Here is a 16,547-nt window from a genome sequence, read left to right as displayed (position 1 = left end):
CATGGACATTTTCACATTTTCATATAGTGGAAACTGTAATGCTGGTGAAAGTGCGCTGTGGGAGAACAAAGAGCTGCAGACGTGTTTGTTCTCAGTGGCCCAAGATAAAGTTCAAAGGGGGCTGGACGGAGCAACGCGCAATGCAAAAGTCTTCCTGGTGCCACAGCCGGTGGCCACCGAAGCATCAGAATCAGAATCAGAATCAGAAATACTTTATTTATCCCTAGGGAAGTTCTTTTAGTAACAGGGCTCCAGTCAACTTAGTAATGTACATAAAATATAGAAGCATGCAGGGGGGGAGGGGGGATGAAGAGCATATAACTATAAAATACTGTAAAATTCTGCATGAATGGATGTGGATGTATATGGCAGACAGTGATTTCACGAGGAGGAACTGTACAGTTTAATTGCCACAGGAAGAAAAGATCTTGTGTGGCGTTCAGTCTTTGAGGTGGGAAGTCTAGGTTCCTGGTCTCCTGGTCTCCTGGTCCGTGTGCTTCTGTGTTGGACCAGGAGCTGATGGAGGGGGTGGGTGGTGTTTTCCACAATACATACGTCTCTCGAGGACCACAACAGTTTGACTCCGCCCATGCTGGGCTGGTGCAGTGGAAACGTACCAGTGCCGAGTGTTACCGAGCCGAGCCGAGCCAGAGCAGCGCTAGTGGAAACCTGTGGCCTACACCAAGCGTCCTTCAAAACGTGGGGAAACAGTGTTGTTAGCGTAGCGGCTAACTGGGCTAAGCCAGCTAAGGCGACAGGTAGAGTTGAACTTTACTCTGAGGGAAAACCCTAAAGGAAACTCCTCCTCCTCACTGGCCTAGAGCCGCCTTCCCGGGAAGCTCCGCCCCCCCGAGCCCCCCTTCCTGTCAGCGTTTGACCGTGGTCGCCGCCAGCTCGCTAGCCTGGTCTTTCTGTTCGGGCAGCTTGAGGCAGGACAAGCAGGGGAACTCGTCCAGGAGGCCGTTGAGGTCGTGGATCAGCGCCTTCCACAGGCTCCTGCGGCCGTAGATCAGCACGGCGGCGGCGGCAGCCGTGTAGACGGACGTGAAGAAGAAGGCGAGCGCCAGGATGTTCTCGTGGTCCACGGTGATCCGGTACTGCACGTACAGGTCCACCACCAGGAAGACAGTGAAGACGGCCACCAGCGACAGCGCCATGCGCATCACCCGCATCTGAGCGCCCAGGCGGGGGCGCCGGCGAGCGCCGACATCGTCGCCGCTGCGGTTGGCCTTCATGCTGCGCAGGTGCGCCGCCAGGTGGGCAGAGATGGACACGCAGCAGCGGACCATGAGGGCGCCGGGCAGCACGTCGGCCAGCAGCACATAGGCCACCTCGTAGACCATGGCTGAGCCGCCGGTCGCCACCAGCACGCCGCAGTCCTGGTTGATGGCGGCGGCGGCTGTGACGTTCTCTGGCCGGAAGATGGCGAACATCGGCAGGCAGGTCCCCAGACCCAGCAGCGGCACCAGCAGCACGGCGCCGCGGCTCAGCACCGCCGCCTGCAGGCTGGAGCGGCAGCGGCCGCCGTGAGCGCCGTGACGGCCGTCCACCAGCTTGGTGCAGTAGTAGAAGGTGAGCAGAGCCGAGTCCCACAGCACAGAGAACTTGCAGCTGTAGGCCAGCAGCAGCGTGACGATGTAGAGGTTCTGCTCCAGGCGGCACTGCAGGTCCACCTCGTCCATGGTCATCCACAGGTAGCAGGCCAGCTGGTGGGCGCAGCAGGCCAGCGCCAGCGCGGCGGGGATGGTCTCGCCGGGACTCCACCTTCCTCCTCCTCCTCCTGCACCTCCTCCTGCACCTCCGCTCCTCTGCTGCTGCTGCTGCCTCTGCCGGCGGCAGGCAGCCAGGCTGGCCAGCAGGATGTAGCAGTTGGAGAGCAGTGTGCAGACGGCCAGGACGCCTGTCAGTACCCACAGCGCCACCTTCACCCCGCTGTGCATGGCGGCAGTCTGGTGTCCCGAGGGAGATGCTGGCGAGGACCTCGGTGGGGTGGAGGAACCCTGGTCTGGTTTACTCTGCTGGTTTTACTGCTTGTACACATCTGTCCTGCAGCAGCTGCTGCAAAACAACACAACACAGGAACCAGCAGCCTCAGTCAGTGTCTGCAGATCCAGACTGATCCTGTCTCAATGCAGTGGTTGGGCCCAGCGTTTCACACCTCAGTGATGATCAGTGATGTCATATTTAGTCCATTTGAAAATAATACATCCCATAATACCCTCAATATGACACCAGGGCTTGAGAATCCACACAGATTCACCTTCCTATCGTTGACCTCATCAAGCAACGCTTTGTTTAAATCCCACTCATGCTGTCAAAACTGACAAATCCAGGAGGCCACAATGAAACAAACTACTGAACAAACAATGAAACCCATTGACGCTGCTGCTGCGTCATTTACATCTTAAATCGTGGTCGTTGTGGTGGCAACCGGATCTCCGGCTTGAGTTCAGTCTGTAAGGTTCTCAGGGTTTATCCAATCGCAGGACACCGACGTGTGGAGTTCAGCGTAAAGCAGCCAGCCGGTGTCGGTGTCACAGACTCACGATTTGATTGGCTGTCGCTGACTAACTGAGGTGCGTTCACTGGCAGCCAACACGAGCCTGCGATGGCGGTTCTGCCGGACTCAGGCAGATTTCATAGAACCTGACAGCACAAACTAGCTGGAATATGATTGGATAAGAACTCTACCCCAATATACAACAATGGAAGCAAGGTGGCCAGGTGGATATTATAGGATGTGAAAAGAAGAGACTATGGAGAATAACTCTGTTGTCATATTTACGGGAAAATGTACTTTTCTAAGTATACAGGAACTACCCAGAAAATTTGAATATCCTGAAAAGGTTGTTGTATTTCTGCAATTCAACTTAAAAGGTGAATTTGACATATATAAAGGAATAATATGCAAATCAATATATTTCAAGTTTTTATTTATTTGGATTTTGCTGATCAGGTCTTGCAGCTTAAAAAAAAAAAACCTCAGATTTTATAAAAATGTTCTGATTTTGTGGGTTTGTGGTTTTAATAAGCTGAAAATTTTGAAAAGTTACAACAAGGAACTGCTTGAGATGTCAATTTGCGTGTAATGGCTCAATAAAATGTGTTGCTTTCATCTTTTATGTTAAATTGCCAAAATAAAACAACTTAGACTTGATATTCTAATTTTTCGGGTAGTACCTGTAAATTCTGTGTAGCGGCACTGAAGCAGTGACTGACTAACAGATCAGAACAGAGAAAAATCCTTTCAATCAATTTTTTAAACGGGAAAGTCAACTGATACAAATAAATCTTTGCACATTTTTTTTAGCAGTTGTATGTTCATTTAGGACCTTTTCTAGTAGTTACCTGCGTATCATGTAGCCTGCACCACTGGAAGGAACGTGCAGCTGGAGGGGAAGAAGTGGGTGGGGCTTCCGTTCCGTGACTTCAGGCCGACGTCCTCAGACTGGGACGATAGCGCCCCCCGGGGCCGGGCTTTATGTAGGCTCAGCCGCCCTGATTGGTTTGCATGGTGGCAGGAAGCAGCGGCCGGCGGCTTTTGCCTCAGCCGGCTGCTGATTGGTCGAGAGGGCCCACATGTTTAACTGTGAGTGCCGCCGAGCGGAACCACACCGAGCGAATGCAAATGTCGGGCTTTGTGGGGACCTGGCCTGCAGGAAACCACACACACACACACACTCACCTCTGACTCACCTTCAGCAGCAGACTTTGTGTTGAGCAGAAAATTTGGAATCTTATTTTTCTTTCCTTTGTTATTGTTTTTATTGTTTTTTTTGCACGCAAACAGTAAACAGGAAGTGAGGACAGGAAGTTGGCCCCAACAGGAAGTTTTTGACTAAACTCTTTTCTGCTGATTTTCTGGCCTTTATCATTTTTTTTCAAAAGATTAAAAGACCATGAGTGAAAAATCTACAACAGGAAGATTTGCGATGACTTTCAGGTCAAAGGTCATCTTCAGGTCAAAGGTCGTCCTGTCAGCTGTTTTAGAGGCCTTTCTCTTCTATTGCGGTCTATGGAGAAAAATGCTTTTAGGCCCCATTGGGATTTTTTTTTGGGTGAAGTACCTCGAGTGGCCACTGGGAAAAATCGGCACACCGCCATGTTGCCAGGTGGTATCCAGGTCTTATAAATACATCCATGGTCTAATCCAGGTTCATTTCGGGGTGATGGGAGGGTGGGAGGGGCCAATGCTCTGGCTCCACCCCCTGATCCACCCTGACCAAGACCTCGACCAATCAGGCTCCGGAAGGCTCACTTCATATATTTAATCAGGTGAGGCTATTGGCTCCTGATCCGCCCACTTCCCCCCCTGGAGGTTGTCAGTGGAATCACAGGCCTGGAGCTACTAAGATAACCCCACTTCAACCCTGCAGACTTCAGACTGGAGGTGTGAAGACGGATGCACCGACCTCGTCACTCAGTTAGCGCTGATACTAATTAGCCCGACATCGTTATCCCGCCCTCACGGAAACTTATTAGTGAAGGACGCGATCGTCCCGTTTTATCTGCCAATTAATTATTCTGTCTGTGGTTCTCCGGCTCCGTGTTGGCCACCGCACGCACACACAGACACACACAGACACACAGACACACACACACACACACACACACACACACACAGATCCAAGCGTCCACTGTCTGAACTCGTTAGAACCAACCAGCAGGAAACACTGCAGAGACACAGCTTGCTCTGTCTCTCTCTCTTTGTATGTGTGTGTGTGTGTGTGTGTGTGTGAAGGCTGGGTTGAATATTATTTTCTAAAATTGGACTTCTGATGCTTCCACTGACTGTAGACACACAGCTTCACTCTGTGTGTGTGTGTGTGTGTGTGTGTGTGTGTGTGTGTGTGTGTGCGTCAGCAGTGGAGGTGTGCGTCTGCTCTCCATCCTGATGGAACCAGTTGGATCTTCACTGCTGGGACTCAGTGAGACACGGTGAAGGAAGCTTCGGGGCGTACTATCCCTTTAAGAGGCTCCGCCCACCAAGTCCAGGTTGTTGCTGCTGCTAATTGGTTGACTTTGCAAATGAGACGATAAATTATTCTTTTTTTTTGTTTGTTCTTGCAAATGAATCATTTTCTTTCTCCCTCCAGACGATCCAGACGATCCCGCTTCTGACTGGGCGGAGCTCCAGTCAGAAGCTCCGCCCCCCATCACCCTGCTACCATCACACACACACACACACACACACACACACACACACACACTTCTGTCATGAAGGCCACCAGACGTAGAGGAGCTCCGTGGTCCTTGTGAGAAGGCCCAGCAGGGGGCGACACTCAGAACGTCAGCCAGGTTTGTTTCAGCATCCGATTCAAAAAACGTTTAAATTTCATCGCTCTCATTGGCTCAGAGTGAAAATGATTGCCAGTCAGAAACCTGCAGCGCCCCCTACTGCTCGTCTTTGAGCCAAGGCCCATTTCCTTTACACCAGTGAAAGCCGGATTTAAAATTGAAATTTAATTGTTTTTAACAAAATGTAATTTTAATAATGAGTCATTTTGATTTCAAATCAAATTTCCATTTAAATTCAAAATGAAAATAAATGAAAAATAATTCTGTGTAATCTAAATTAGATGAATTTAGTTTTGAGTTTAACGTTAATGTCTAATAAATTCTGTTAAAATTTTGAAAAATAAAATTAAAAAATAAAATCTGACACTCTTCCAACCTGGTTGGCTTAAAATACAACATTAAAAAAAAGTTTTATTGCACATGCCGTATAAACATCTCATAATAAACAAAAACGATTACAGCTTATTGGTTCAATATTTACATTCTTCAGACAGGGTGGCGCTCTCATCCACGCCGTCCCTCGCGGCCCCTTCCCGGGTTTCTCTACACGGGGTATCCGTAGCGGTGGTCGTACTGGAGGGGCTTGGCCCCCCCGGCGGTGGAGGTGGAGTTGCTGCGCAGTGATTGGCCGCCGGGCTGCTGGCTCCCCGCCGGGCTGTAGTAGACGCCGGTGTGGGTGCGGTAGCCCAGCGCGGAGCGCAGGCTGGAGTGGCGGCTGGAGTGGCGGCTGGTGGGGCGGCTCTCCGGGGCCGGGGCGTCCTCGCTGCGAGGGGGTAGGGGTAGGGAGTGGTGTGGGCGGGTCAGAACACCTCTGCTCGCGCGGCCTCTCGTTTGTTCTCGTTTTTGTTTCTTACCGGATGTCGTTGGCCACCTCTTTCACGTAGCGTCGCTTGTGGCAGCAGCAGATGATGAGCCAGATGAGGAGCAGGAGGAGCAGCAGGAGGAGGATGGCGCCGATGACCGCGCCCACGATCACACCCACTTTGTCGGTGGCTGCAGAGGGGAGAGGGGATGCAGTCCAGTTTTGAGAGTCCAGACAGTGAAGTGCGAATTTGCTAATCCAAGCAGGCTAAAACAAGATAATTTGGTAATTCTAGCAGGCTAGAGCAAACTAATTTAATCCCAGCATGCTATAGAAAGCTAATTTAATCCTAGCATGCTAGAGCAAACTAATTTAATCCCAGCATGCTATAGAAAGCTAATTTAATCCTAGCATGCTATAGCAAACTAATTTAATCCCAGCAGGCTAGAGCAAACTAATTCAATAATCAATAATCCTGGTAGATTAGCGCGCTAACCGTTCCATATTGGAAGAATGTGATAAGAAATTTTTTTGCGGGTTGTTTGTATTGCGCTTTGTGACAGACGAGGTACAAATTGCGCCTGGTGCTTGAAGAAGCGATGAGGGGAGGCGGCTGACTGAGCAAATATTTGAGCCCCGCAGGCGGGAAAACACACTCACGGTTGTACGCGTGCAGCTGGTATCTGCACTCGGCTCGGCCCACGGCGTTCTTGGCTTCGCACATGTAGCTTCCCACGTTAGCGTCCGAGTGGTTCTTGATGAGCAGCTCGCCGGTCTCGGAGTCTGCGGGCAGAGGTGGGAAGTAACACAAGTACAAATACTCTGTTACTCTACTGAAGTAGATTTATCTATAGTTTACTCTGGAATTTCTTTTTACTTTTACTCCCTACATTTGTATGCAAATACCTACATAGGAAAACGTGCTTGTTAGTGTTGTGTTTAAAAGATACAAATTCTGTTCAGATTAATTAATGAATTTGCTAATTTGTTCGTTATTATTGCAGTTGCTGTTGCTTGAAGTGGAGCTACTTGAACTTTGCTTTTGTGTGGTTCAATATAAGAGTGGATCAACTTTTAGAGGGAGATTATTTTAGTAGGTATAGTAGCTTGGCTTTGGGGTCGGTAGCTTTGTTCTTTTCAAAATAAAAGCAATATTTCTAAAATTTCCACAAAGTATAATTAGGGTTTGCAGTGTTTCCACTGCATGGAGTGAAGATCAGAAGCCGGAATTCTGTAATGCTTGTCAGTCGGGTGGGCGGAGCTTGGAGAGGGGGTGTGTCCTCACTTTGGGTGGCGTCGGGAGGGATGGTGCCCCCTGTCTCTCTCTTCCAGGTGTAGCCCAGGGGGGCGGAGCCCACCGAGGACTTGCAGCGAAGCGAGACGGCCCCGCCCTTCTCCTCCGGGCCCTCCACCCAGCACTTGGGCGCCGACGGGGGGGCTGCGGAGAGCAGAGGTCAGAGCTCAGCGAGGAGGTGGTGGAAGCAGTGGGACCTGCTGCTGCTCCTCCTCCTCCTACTCACCCATCACCAGCAGCGTCAGCTTGTAGGTGTCCACGCCGGGAGCCTTCTTGACTTTGCACTGGTAGGTGGCCGTGTCCGACACCCGAGCGTCTGAGATGGCAATGGAGGCGTCGCCCGCCGTGGGGCTGCCGGTGAAGCGGAACCTGGAGGAGACGGCCGGGTCGCCGTAGCGGTGAGTCTGGCCTCCGGTGTAGGACAGGATCTGGAGGGGGAGGAGGAGGAGGAGGAGGCAGGAGGCAGGAGGCAGGAGGTGGTGGAGGGGGAGGAGGAAGAGGAGGAGGAGGCAGGAGGGGGAGGTGGTGGAGGAGGAGCAGGAGGAGGATGTGGAGGAGGCAGGAGGTGAAAAAAGAGGAGGAGAAGGAGGTGGTGGTGGAGGTAGAGGAGGAGTAGGAGGAGCAGGAGGAAGAGAGGGAGGAAGAAGAGGGGGAGGTGGTGGAAGAGGTAGAGCAGGAGGAGGAGGCAGGAAGTGAAAAAAGGAGGAGAAGGAGGTGGTGGTGGAGGTAGAGGAGGAGTAGGAGGAGCAGGAGGAGGAGAGGGAGGAAGAGGAGCAGGAGGAGGAGGAAGAGGAGGCAGGAGGTGAAAAAAGAGGAGGAGGAGGAGGTGGTGGTGGAGGTAGAGGAGCATAAGGAGGAGATGGAGGAGGAGGTGGAAGAGGTGGAGGAGGAGGAGGAGGCAGGAGTAGAAGGGAGTGGAAGAGGAGGAGGAGGTGAAAAAAGAGGAGGAGAAGGAGGAGGAGGTGCGGTAGGATGAAGAGGGGGAGGGAGAGGATGAGGAGGTCGATGAAGATGATGCAGACGGAGGAGGAGGTGTTGAAGGAGGTAGAGGAGGAGGAGGAGCAGAAAGAGGAAGAACAGGAGAAGGAGGAGAAGGAGGAAGAGGTGTCAGTGCCTAGATAGGAGTCCATCAAATCTAAGGAGGTTGAAGAAGAAGGAGAGGAGGAGGAAGAGGAGAAGAAGGAGAGGAGGAGGAGGAGGAGGAGGTCCCACCAGTCTGTCCTTCTGCGTCATGTCGGGACTCAGGTTGAACCACTCGATGTCGAGCTCGCCGGTGTCCTGCAGGCCGGCTGTGTAGGTGCAGCCCAGGTTGACTGTGGTGCCCTGGGCCTTCTGGACCGTCTGGGGCCCCGAGGACGTGACCTCCATGGCCTCTGCTGGGGGGGCAGAACTATACACATTTAGACAGAACCAAAACCTGTGTGGCATAGGTGTCAAACTCTGGTCCGCGGACCAATGTTGACCCACAGTATCAAACTAAACCACTGCTGGAGCTGCTGGCTGTGTTGAATGTGGAGTTTATTATTGTGCAGTATTAATTGTATTGTTTTTCTTCAGACTGCGTTGCCGAGGCGTCGGCCGAAACTCCCTGCTGACTCACTACTGATTCACACCCACTAAATCTTTATCTTTACGTTTCATTGTGACGCTTTAATCGCGGACGGCTGCTCTGGTTCTTCCTCATCTGTGCTGCATTTAAGGAGAAAACGAAACCTCGCCGCTGCTGCTGCTGCTGCTGCTGCTGCTGCTGCTGCTGCTGCTGCTGCTGCTGCTCGTCCTCTTTAATGAAATGAAAAAAAAATTAAATCTCTAAATAAATCAAATCAGCCGTTTGGACTGATGGGATTAGCGGTGGCGCTCAGCGGCAGCGGCAGCAGCGAGTGTCAGCTGCCGCTGCCGCTGCCGCTGCTGCTGCTGCTTCTGCTGCTGCCGCTGAGGGGAGGCAGCTGCGACGGAGGAGCCGAGATTAGTCACTGAAATGCGAAGATGTAAAAGTCCCCTGAGGAGGGATGGGGGGGGGGCAGACACGGCAGTTAGCGGTTAGCGCCGGTTAGCGTGAAGCCAGGCGGTAAATTCAATGCACTGGAGCCTTTAACTTTCTTATGACCCTAATAATACTAATAATACTAATGAATATAATACTAACACCACTACTATAATACTAATACTGCTAACTAAAACCAATAATGCTAATGAATAAACTAATAATAATGATAATATGCATATTATTGGACCTATTTTCATTTTGCGGCTGTAGAATTGTGAGTGACTGTTTGAGCCCTGACAGCCTCGACTTTCACTCCCTGGCAGTTGTGAAACACTTTTTTTCCCATTGACACGTCAGCGGACGTGACGTACGGGGTCACGTGAACAGCTCACTGACCAGTGAAGATGCCGCGTTATGATTGGACGGAGGAGGAGGAATATTTTTTCCAAGTCATCAAAGTGAAAAACAGAGCAAAGCATTCTGGACAGCAAACGAACAAACAAAAACAAAACGTCATTCGGTCATTGACGGCTTTGGCGTTTCATTGCAGTCGATGGAAACGCCTGCAAGTAGCCAACTGTACTTTGTCATCATTTTAGAGATATGCTTTTATTTTGCCAAATGCTGTGATGGAAACACAGCCAGTGTCTTTTTTTTTTTACAGAATGAAGCAAGAACGTCGGGAGAAAACGTCAGCCTGCGATGATGATGTCACTGCGGCGGGGAGCGGTGGCGGCCACCTGGGTCTCACGGTCAAATGACCGCGTGCCTGGTGAATCTGAGTCTGCGTCGGAGGTGTGTGTGTGTGTGTGTGTGTGTGGGGGGGGTGACAGGAAGGTCAGCACGCAGCAACAGGAAGTGCCGGTTTTTCCGCCCTGACGAGCTCCCCTCCCTCTCAAATATTTACCTCTCACTTCTTTCCAGAGCAAACGGACGGCGGTGGCCTAGCTCCGCCTCCACCTGCCCCCCCCTCCCTGCACACCCCTACTCCATCGCTGGGATCCTGTTCAATCCCACCAGCAGGATTTGGTTGCTCTGGTGGAAGCAGCGGCTGGACGCCGGCCAGCTCTGCCTTCTTTTCACTCGTTTCACGCTCAGCTTTCCCTTTTTAGCTTTTTCATTTGGAGCAAATCTCCGGTTTTTACCAAAGAGGATTAACGGCCACAAGGAAAATATTTTTTTTGAGTTTCCATTCCGAGTTCATGTTGAAATATGGTGAATAAAGTCTCGGTAAACAGGAAGCCGCAACTTTATTCTCGACATTTCGACTTTATTCAACAAAATTTGTAACTTTTTTTTTTTTTCAACTTCAACATTATTCTTGAAATTTCCACGTTAATCGCGAAATTTCAACTTTTTTCTTGTAAATATTTTTTTTCTTTTCCTGTGGTCCTCGTCCTCTTCCATCGGTTTTCGTTTACGTCGGTTTTATTTCCTGTTTTTAGTTTGAATAGGTCACATTGCTACACACACGCACACTCGCCAGCTGGCCCGCCAGCCCGGTAGCGAGCTAGCTGGCGAGCTAGCTAGCTGCTGGCCAAAAAAAATAAAATCCATATTCTTGTTTTTCTAAACAAGGTGCTGCCAAATAGAAGCTGCCTTTTTTTTTTTGCAAGATAAAACAATATTTCTAAATTGCACCATTGTGATTTGCAGGTGTTTCCATTGAATGGTGTGAAGCCGTAATTCTGGTCCAATCTGGGACAAGACCGGACCAGAATTCCCTTTGCTTCTGTTTCTTTGTGTTTGTTCGCTGTCCAGAATGCTTGGCTCTATTTTCCCCTGTGATGACTTGGAAAAAATATTACGTCCACTCCTCCGTCCAATCATAATGCGCCATTTTCACTGGTCAGTCAACTGGTCACGTGACCCCGTATGTCACGTCCACTGACGTGTAAATGTGAAAAAAGTGTTTCCATGACATTTTTTGCGATATTCCTCAACAGGTACTACTCGAACAATTAGAATATCAAGTAAAAGTTGTTTTATTTTGGTAATTTAACATAAAAGATGAAAGTAACACATTTTATTCAGCCATTCCACGCAAATTGACATGTTAAGCAGTTCCTTATTGTAACTTTGCTGATTAAGATTTTCAGCTTATTAAAACCACAAACACACAAACTTATTATAAAATTTGAGGGTTGGGAAAAAGCACCTGATGAGAGTCAAAACCTTTGAGCCGTATTGGAGAGGTTTTTCCAGGCTGAGCTTTAGTTAAGTTAAGTTAAGTTACGCTACGTTAAGGTAATGTAAGTTCACGTAAGTGAAGTTAATTTAAGTTAATTTAAATTAAGTTACGGTAAGTTACGATAAGTTAGGTTACGCTAAGTTAAGTTAGGTTAAGGTAAGTTAAGTTGCGTTATGTTAAGTGAAGTTGCGTTAAGTCACGTTAAGTTAAGTTGAGTTACGTTTAGTTTCCAGCAGCAGGTTTTATTGACATGTTTAGGTTTTGCGCAATTCCAGGGGTGATGGAAACACAGCTGTTGACGATCACCAGTGATTACTTATGAAAGGGCCGCTCTGTGTGTGTGTGTGTATGTGCGCACAAGTGTGTGTGTGTGTGGGTGTGTGTGTGGGTGCCACTCACCATCACACACAACATCTTTTTCTCAAACTGTTTCGTTCATTCGAAAAACCCGATGGGAAAAAAAAATGAAACCACAAGGTTTGGCAGCAGCTGTGGATTCTGTCCCGCCGCGTGACTGATGATGTCACTTCCTCCCACCGCTCTGGCGAGTGTCGGACAGATGGATCGAGTCGTTCTGAACTCGATCCGGGGGGGAAACAACCCCCAAAAAAACAGTTTTCTGATCTGAGTGTGGAGTTCTGGTTTTAGCCCACTGCCAGTCCAGAGAAACATTCCTGAGCAGCAGAAGCAGCAGCAGCAGCAGCAGCAGCAGCAGCAGCAGCAGCAGCCGCTGAACATTCCTGAGATGAATCCACTGACCTGTGTGTGGCAGAAGGCCGAGCAGCAGCAGCAGCAGCAGCCGCTGCAGCGTCCGGGTTGAAAGTGTCTTCATGCTAAAGTCTGTCAGCCACAAACATCCAGCGGTTAATCAGCAACCAGCCGAGCAGCAGCAGCAGCAGCAGCAGCAGCAGCTTATCTCAGCCTTGGAGGGAAGAGTGAGAGAGTGAGAGAGTAAGAGTGTGTGAGGATCCAAAATCAACACCAGGCAGAAAACTTTTCTTTGTGCTCACCTTGAGAACTGGGAGGTTTGTTGTCGCTTTCTTCTTCGTCCTGAAGGATCAAACAAACCTTCTTTCTCTTCCTCTTCTTCTTCTTCTTCTTCTTCTGCTCTCGATTGAAACTCAGCAGCAGCCGTTTGTGGCTGTGGCCCCACCCCCTCCCTCCTCCTCCTCCTCCTGTCCACAGTGCACCTGCTGGCCCTGCCCCCTCTGGGAACCTGCTGCTGTTTTCTTGGAAACGCCCCACTGACTCACTGACTCGCTGACTCGCGGCTCCGCTATGCGGCTCCGCTGCGTTCCAGCGCCGCATCTGTTCTCTTATCGCTAGTTAGCGCACGTGTGTCCTCACTTGCTGTTTGCCCGGGCGTAACCCCACCCACCCCCCTGACCCCCTGCACTGACTTTGGACCTGATCACTGAGTGAAAGGCAGAAGCTCTTTGGTCTCTTTTCAAACAGATTCACTCCTTCCCGTTTTTGAGTCAGTTCGGCCGCCAACGATTCACTTTCTTGGTTGTTCTTCCACAGAGTGACAGCGGAACCCAAACAGCGAGGATTGCTTTCTTGTGTTTATTTCTTTTCTTTCTCTCCACGGCAACGCCCATAAAGACACCTCGGCCGACGCCCTCTTCACGTCATAAAACTGGCTTCCTGTCGAGTTGTTTAAAGGAGTCACAGTTCGTTCAGCCGGGTGGCTGCCGACCAGCTGTCAATCAAAGTCGTCCACTCTTGTTGCACTTTAGTTTGTCGAAAAACCGGGGGGGAGAAAATGGACAAAATGTTTCCTCAAACTGAGTCTCATTTTATTTTGAAAATTCAAAATTTATATACAATTTTTTTGTAATGTTTGGATTTATACAAAATTGAAAAAGTGAATAATACATAAATAACAGAATTATAGGACACATTATAAGAATAAGAGTCTTTTGTTTTCAGATGCAACATAAAAAGTCTTTGTTAAAAAGCAGTTTAGCGGCTAAAACCTGCCGGCCGTCGTCATTGAAATTCATCCAAACGAGGTTCTTCATTGTTCTTCAGACGTGTCGTCACATTCTTGGTTCGCTGCACCTGCCCGAGTTTCAGACATCTGCTGGCCACGCCCACTTCCTTTCACCACGGCCGGGCGTTGCTCACAAAGCTGGAAACTCTGGTCCGACCTGTGTGGCGGCAGCCAGAGAGCTAACCTGGGAGCTAACGCCGCTGCTAACACCACCGCTAGCACCGCGCCCATGCTAGGACAGATTGGAGGATTTAGCCTCACCTAGCCTAGCCTCACCTAGCTACGGTTTAGCCCTGGGTTGTGCCAACTGTTTGACCGGTGGGTGTTTAAGTTCGGCGTCCCGGATTAAAAAGCTTAACGGGCCGCATATGGTCCCGGGCCGTAGTTTGTCCAAGCCTGTTTTAGCCTGGGAGCGCTCCGCTAGCTAGCTAGTTGCTGTCTTCATCTTTCTTTGCCTGTTTTGTGTGTTGCTTGTTCGCTTCTTTCTATTTTTGGTTGAAAGATCAACACAGTGGCCCTGCGATGAACTGGCGACTTGTCCAGGGTGTCCCCTGCCTTCGCCCTAAGACAGCTGGGATAGGCTCCAGCTGACCCCCGTGACCCTGAGCTCGGGACTAAGCGGGTATGGAAAATGAATGAATGAATGAGATCAACACAGCGACGTCTTTTTCTGACTGATGGTTGTCAGGTTTGTTTCTGGTTTATCCAGGTGGATCTTCTTTTTCTCTCTGATTGAAGGTGGCGCTGCAGTGACCCTGCATTGACGTGTGTGTGTGTGTGTGTGTGTGTGTGTGTCGGCAGGTGGCTAATTGGGCGGCTCGCCACCTACAGCAGCCTGGAGGTTCTGGCTGAACAGACTGACAAGAAGGAAGGGGGCGGGGCCATGAGGCGGGGATGGTGATGATGTCATCGGGGGGTTGGGGGGGGGGGTCGGCAACTGGGCGTCACAAACAATTTTGTCTCCCAGTTTTTTCTGGCAGTCGGCGCCGACAGGAGCCGCTGGCGGCAGCGGCGTCCTCGTCCTTCTGCTGCGATCGGAGCCGACGCTGCCGCGGGGGGGCTGAAGCACCTTGACAGACGTCCACATCAGGAGGAGGAGCTCAATTGACGGCCTCCTGAAGAACACAGCAGCCCTCTGGTTCTGCAGCTGAGTGACGGGCGGTTTGGCTGCAGCCCTCTGATTGGATGACAGAGTGGCAGTGGGCGGGGCCTTTGGCTTAGGGGGGGTCAAGCAGCCTGAAAAAAATGCCTGAGCTGAACTGGGGATGCTAACAGGTTGGTGTGTGTGTGTGTGTGTGTGTGTGTGCAACTCTGAGTTGCTCAGCCATCAAGGCCACTCCTCCTCCTCCTCTTCCTCCTCCGCCTCCTCCTCCTTCTGTGCTTCCACTCGTCTTTTTCTTCTTCTGCTGCTTCAACTCTTCACCTCCCAACATGAAAAGGAGGAAATTCTGTAGCATTCTCGTATTGTTTGTTTGTACACACACACACACACACACACACACACACACACACACACACACACACACAGAGCCTGCAGCTGCTTGAGCCTCTAATCCAATAAGTTGTGGGTCTTCTCACTGGCACACTTCACTTCCTCCACATCACTTCCTGCTCATTGCCCCCCCACCAGTGGGAATTCATGGCGTGATGATGTCATTTAATTCCAACTTCTCCCCCCCCTCTACAGCCCCCACCCCCACCCCGACCCCCCCGTTTTCTTTCTTTCTTTCTTTTCTTCTCCAAATTAATAGAGAGGAATTTCTTGGCGCTTCAGTTGGCGCGACGCCGGAGCTGCAGGGAGAGAGAGAGAGAGAGAGTGAGGGAGAGAGAGAGGGGGGGGGGGAGGGAGAGAGTGAGAGAGAGAGAGAGAGAGAGTGAGAGGGAGAGAGAGAGAGAGGGGGAGAGAGAGAGAGAGAGGTAGAGAGAGGGAGACAGAGAGAGAGAGGGAGCAAGAGAGAGTTAGAGAGAGAGGGAGCAAGAGAGAGAGGGGGAGAGGGAGAGAGTGAGGGAGAGAGAGAGAGAGTGAGGGAGAGAGAGGGAGAGAGAGAGACAGAGAGAGAGAGGTAGAGAGAGAGAGAGAGGGAGCAAGAGAGACAGAGAGAGAGGGAGAGAGAGAGACAGAGAGAGAGAGGGAGCAAGAGAGAGAGAGAGAGAGACAGAGAGAGAGGGAGAGAGACAGAGAGAGGGAGAGAGAGAGAGGTAGAGAGAGAGAGACAGAGAGAGAGAGAGGGAGAGAGCAACTCACACTCAGAGAGGCAGAATAATTTGTGCACTAATTAGAGTTTCCAGTCAAACGCTGATTGAAGCCGTTTGTTTTTAGTCTCCTGCCGCTGAAAACTGGACTACACACTAACACACACACACAACACACACTAACACGCACACACTAACACGCACACAGCACACACAAGTACAACGAAAACAACAACAAAAGCATGATGAGTGGAGGCGGCGGTGCCGCCGGCGGTGTCCTCGTCCTCACCGTGCACTTCCTGTCTGTACCCCCCCCCCCCACCACCCCCCTCTCCTCCCACACCTTACCCCCCCCAGTCCCCCCCCCAGTCCCCCCCGCCCCCTCTCCGCCAGGTTGCCAGATTTTGGATCTTTTCTACAGAAGTTGAAGAAACACTGGAGCGTTTCCACGGTAACCATGTGACCAAGCAGGTGCGTCCGACAACTTCCTGTTTCACTTCCTGTTTTACTTCCTTGTTATTGCAGCACGCGTCCAAATATATGTCAGTATATAAGTATTGATTCACATTCATTTATTGACGAGGACTGGTGGTTTTGTCACACAGCTGCAGTACCACTAGTGGCCACCGGGGTGCTGGAACCTTCCACTGTGTTTGGTTTTTGCTCTGTTTGGTTGCTGTGAGTTTATTTCCCGTGAGGTTCCTGTTGCATTCTGTGATGTCACTCCCTGTTCTGCTTGGCAAGCAGCTAGCTGAAGTTCTCTTCTTCTTCTTCTTCTTCTTCTTC

General features: G+C 50.5%; 2 protein-coding genes across 3 annotated transcripts; both read right to left on the bottom strand.

The window, feature by feature from the left end:
* Nucleotides 1–303: 303 nt before the first annotated feature.
* Nucleotides 304–2,039, bottom strand: tas2r202 (taste receptor, type 2, member 202). The gene has a single exon (XM_076025433.1). It carries the CDS (start codon nt 1,938–1,940, stop codon nt 867–869), a length of 1,074 nt encoding a protein of 357 aa, XP_075881548.1. The 5' UTR covers nt 1,941–2,039; the 3' UTR covers nt 304–866.
* A 3,652-nt stretch (nt 2,040–5,691) lies between these two features.
* Nucleotides 5,692–12,709, bottom strand: vsig8b (V-set and immunoglobulin domain containing 8b). Of its 2 annotated transcripts, none has more exons than XM_076025633.1 (8): nt 12,583–12,709; nt 12,332–12,494; nt 8,607–8,770; nt 7,621–7,822; nt 7,386–7,538; nt 6,761–6,883; nt 6,153–6,291; nt 5,692–6,061 (listed from the first exon to the last, which is right to left on the bottom strand). In XM_076025633.1, the coding sequence occupies exons 2-8, from the start codon at nt 12,402–12,404 to the stop codon at nt 5,842–5,844; spliced, it is 1,074 nt and encodes a 357-aa protein (XP_075881748.1). In that variant the 5' UTR covers nt 12,405–12,494; nt 12,583–12,709; the 3' UTR covers nt 5,692–5,841. The 2 variants fall into 2 exon arrangements, with proteins under 2 accessions (XP_075881748.1, XP_075881749.1); XM_076025634.1 differs by having other exon boundaries at nt 8,607–8,767.
* Between the last annotated feature and the right edge of the window lie 3,838 nt (nt 12,710–16,547).

This window comes from Nelusetta ayraudi, unplaced genomic scaffold (genome assembly GCF_046127955.1).
Source record: "Nelusetta ayraudi isolate G7.1 ecotype Tasmania unplaced genomic scaffold, CSIRO-AGI_Nayr_v1 ptg000018l, whole genome shotgun sequence".
Taxonomy (NCBI): Eukaryota; Metazoa; Chordata; class Actinopteri; order Tetraodontiformes; family Monacanthidae; genus Nelusetta; species Nelusetta ayraudi.
The sequence above is the reverse complement of the archived record's forward strand: the minus strand, read 5'-3'. Positions and strand labels throughout refer to the sequence as shown.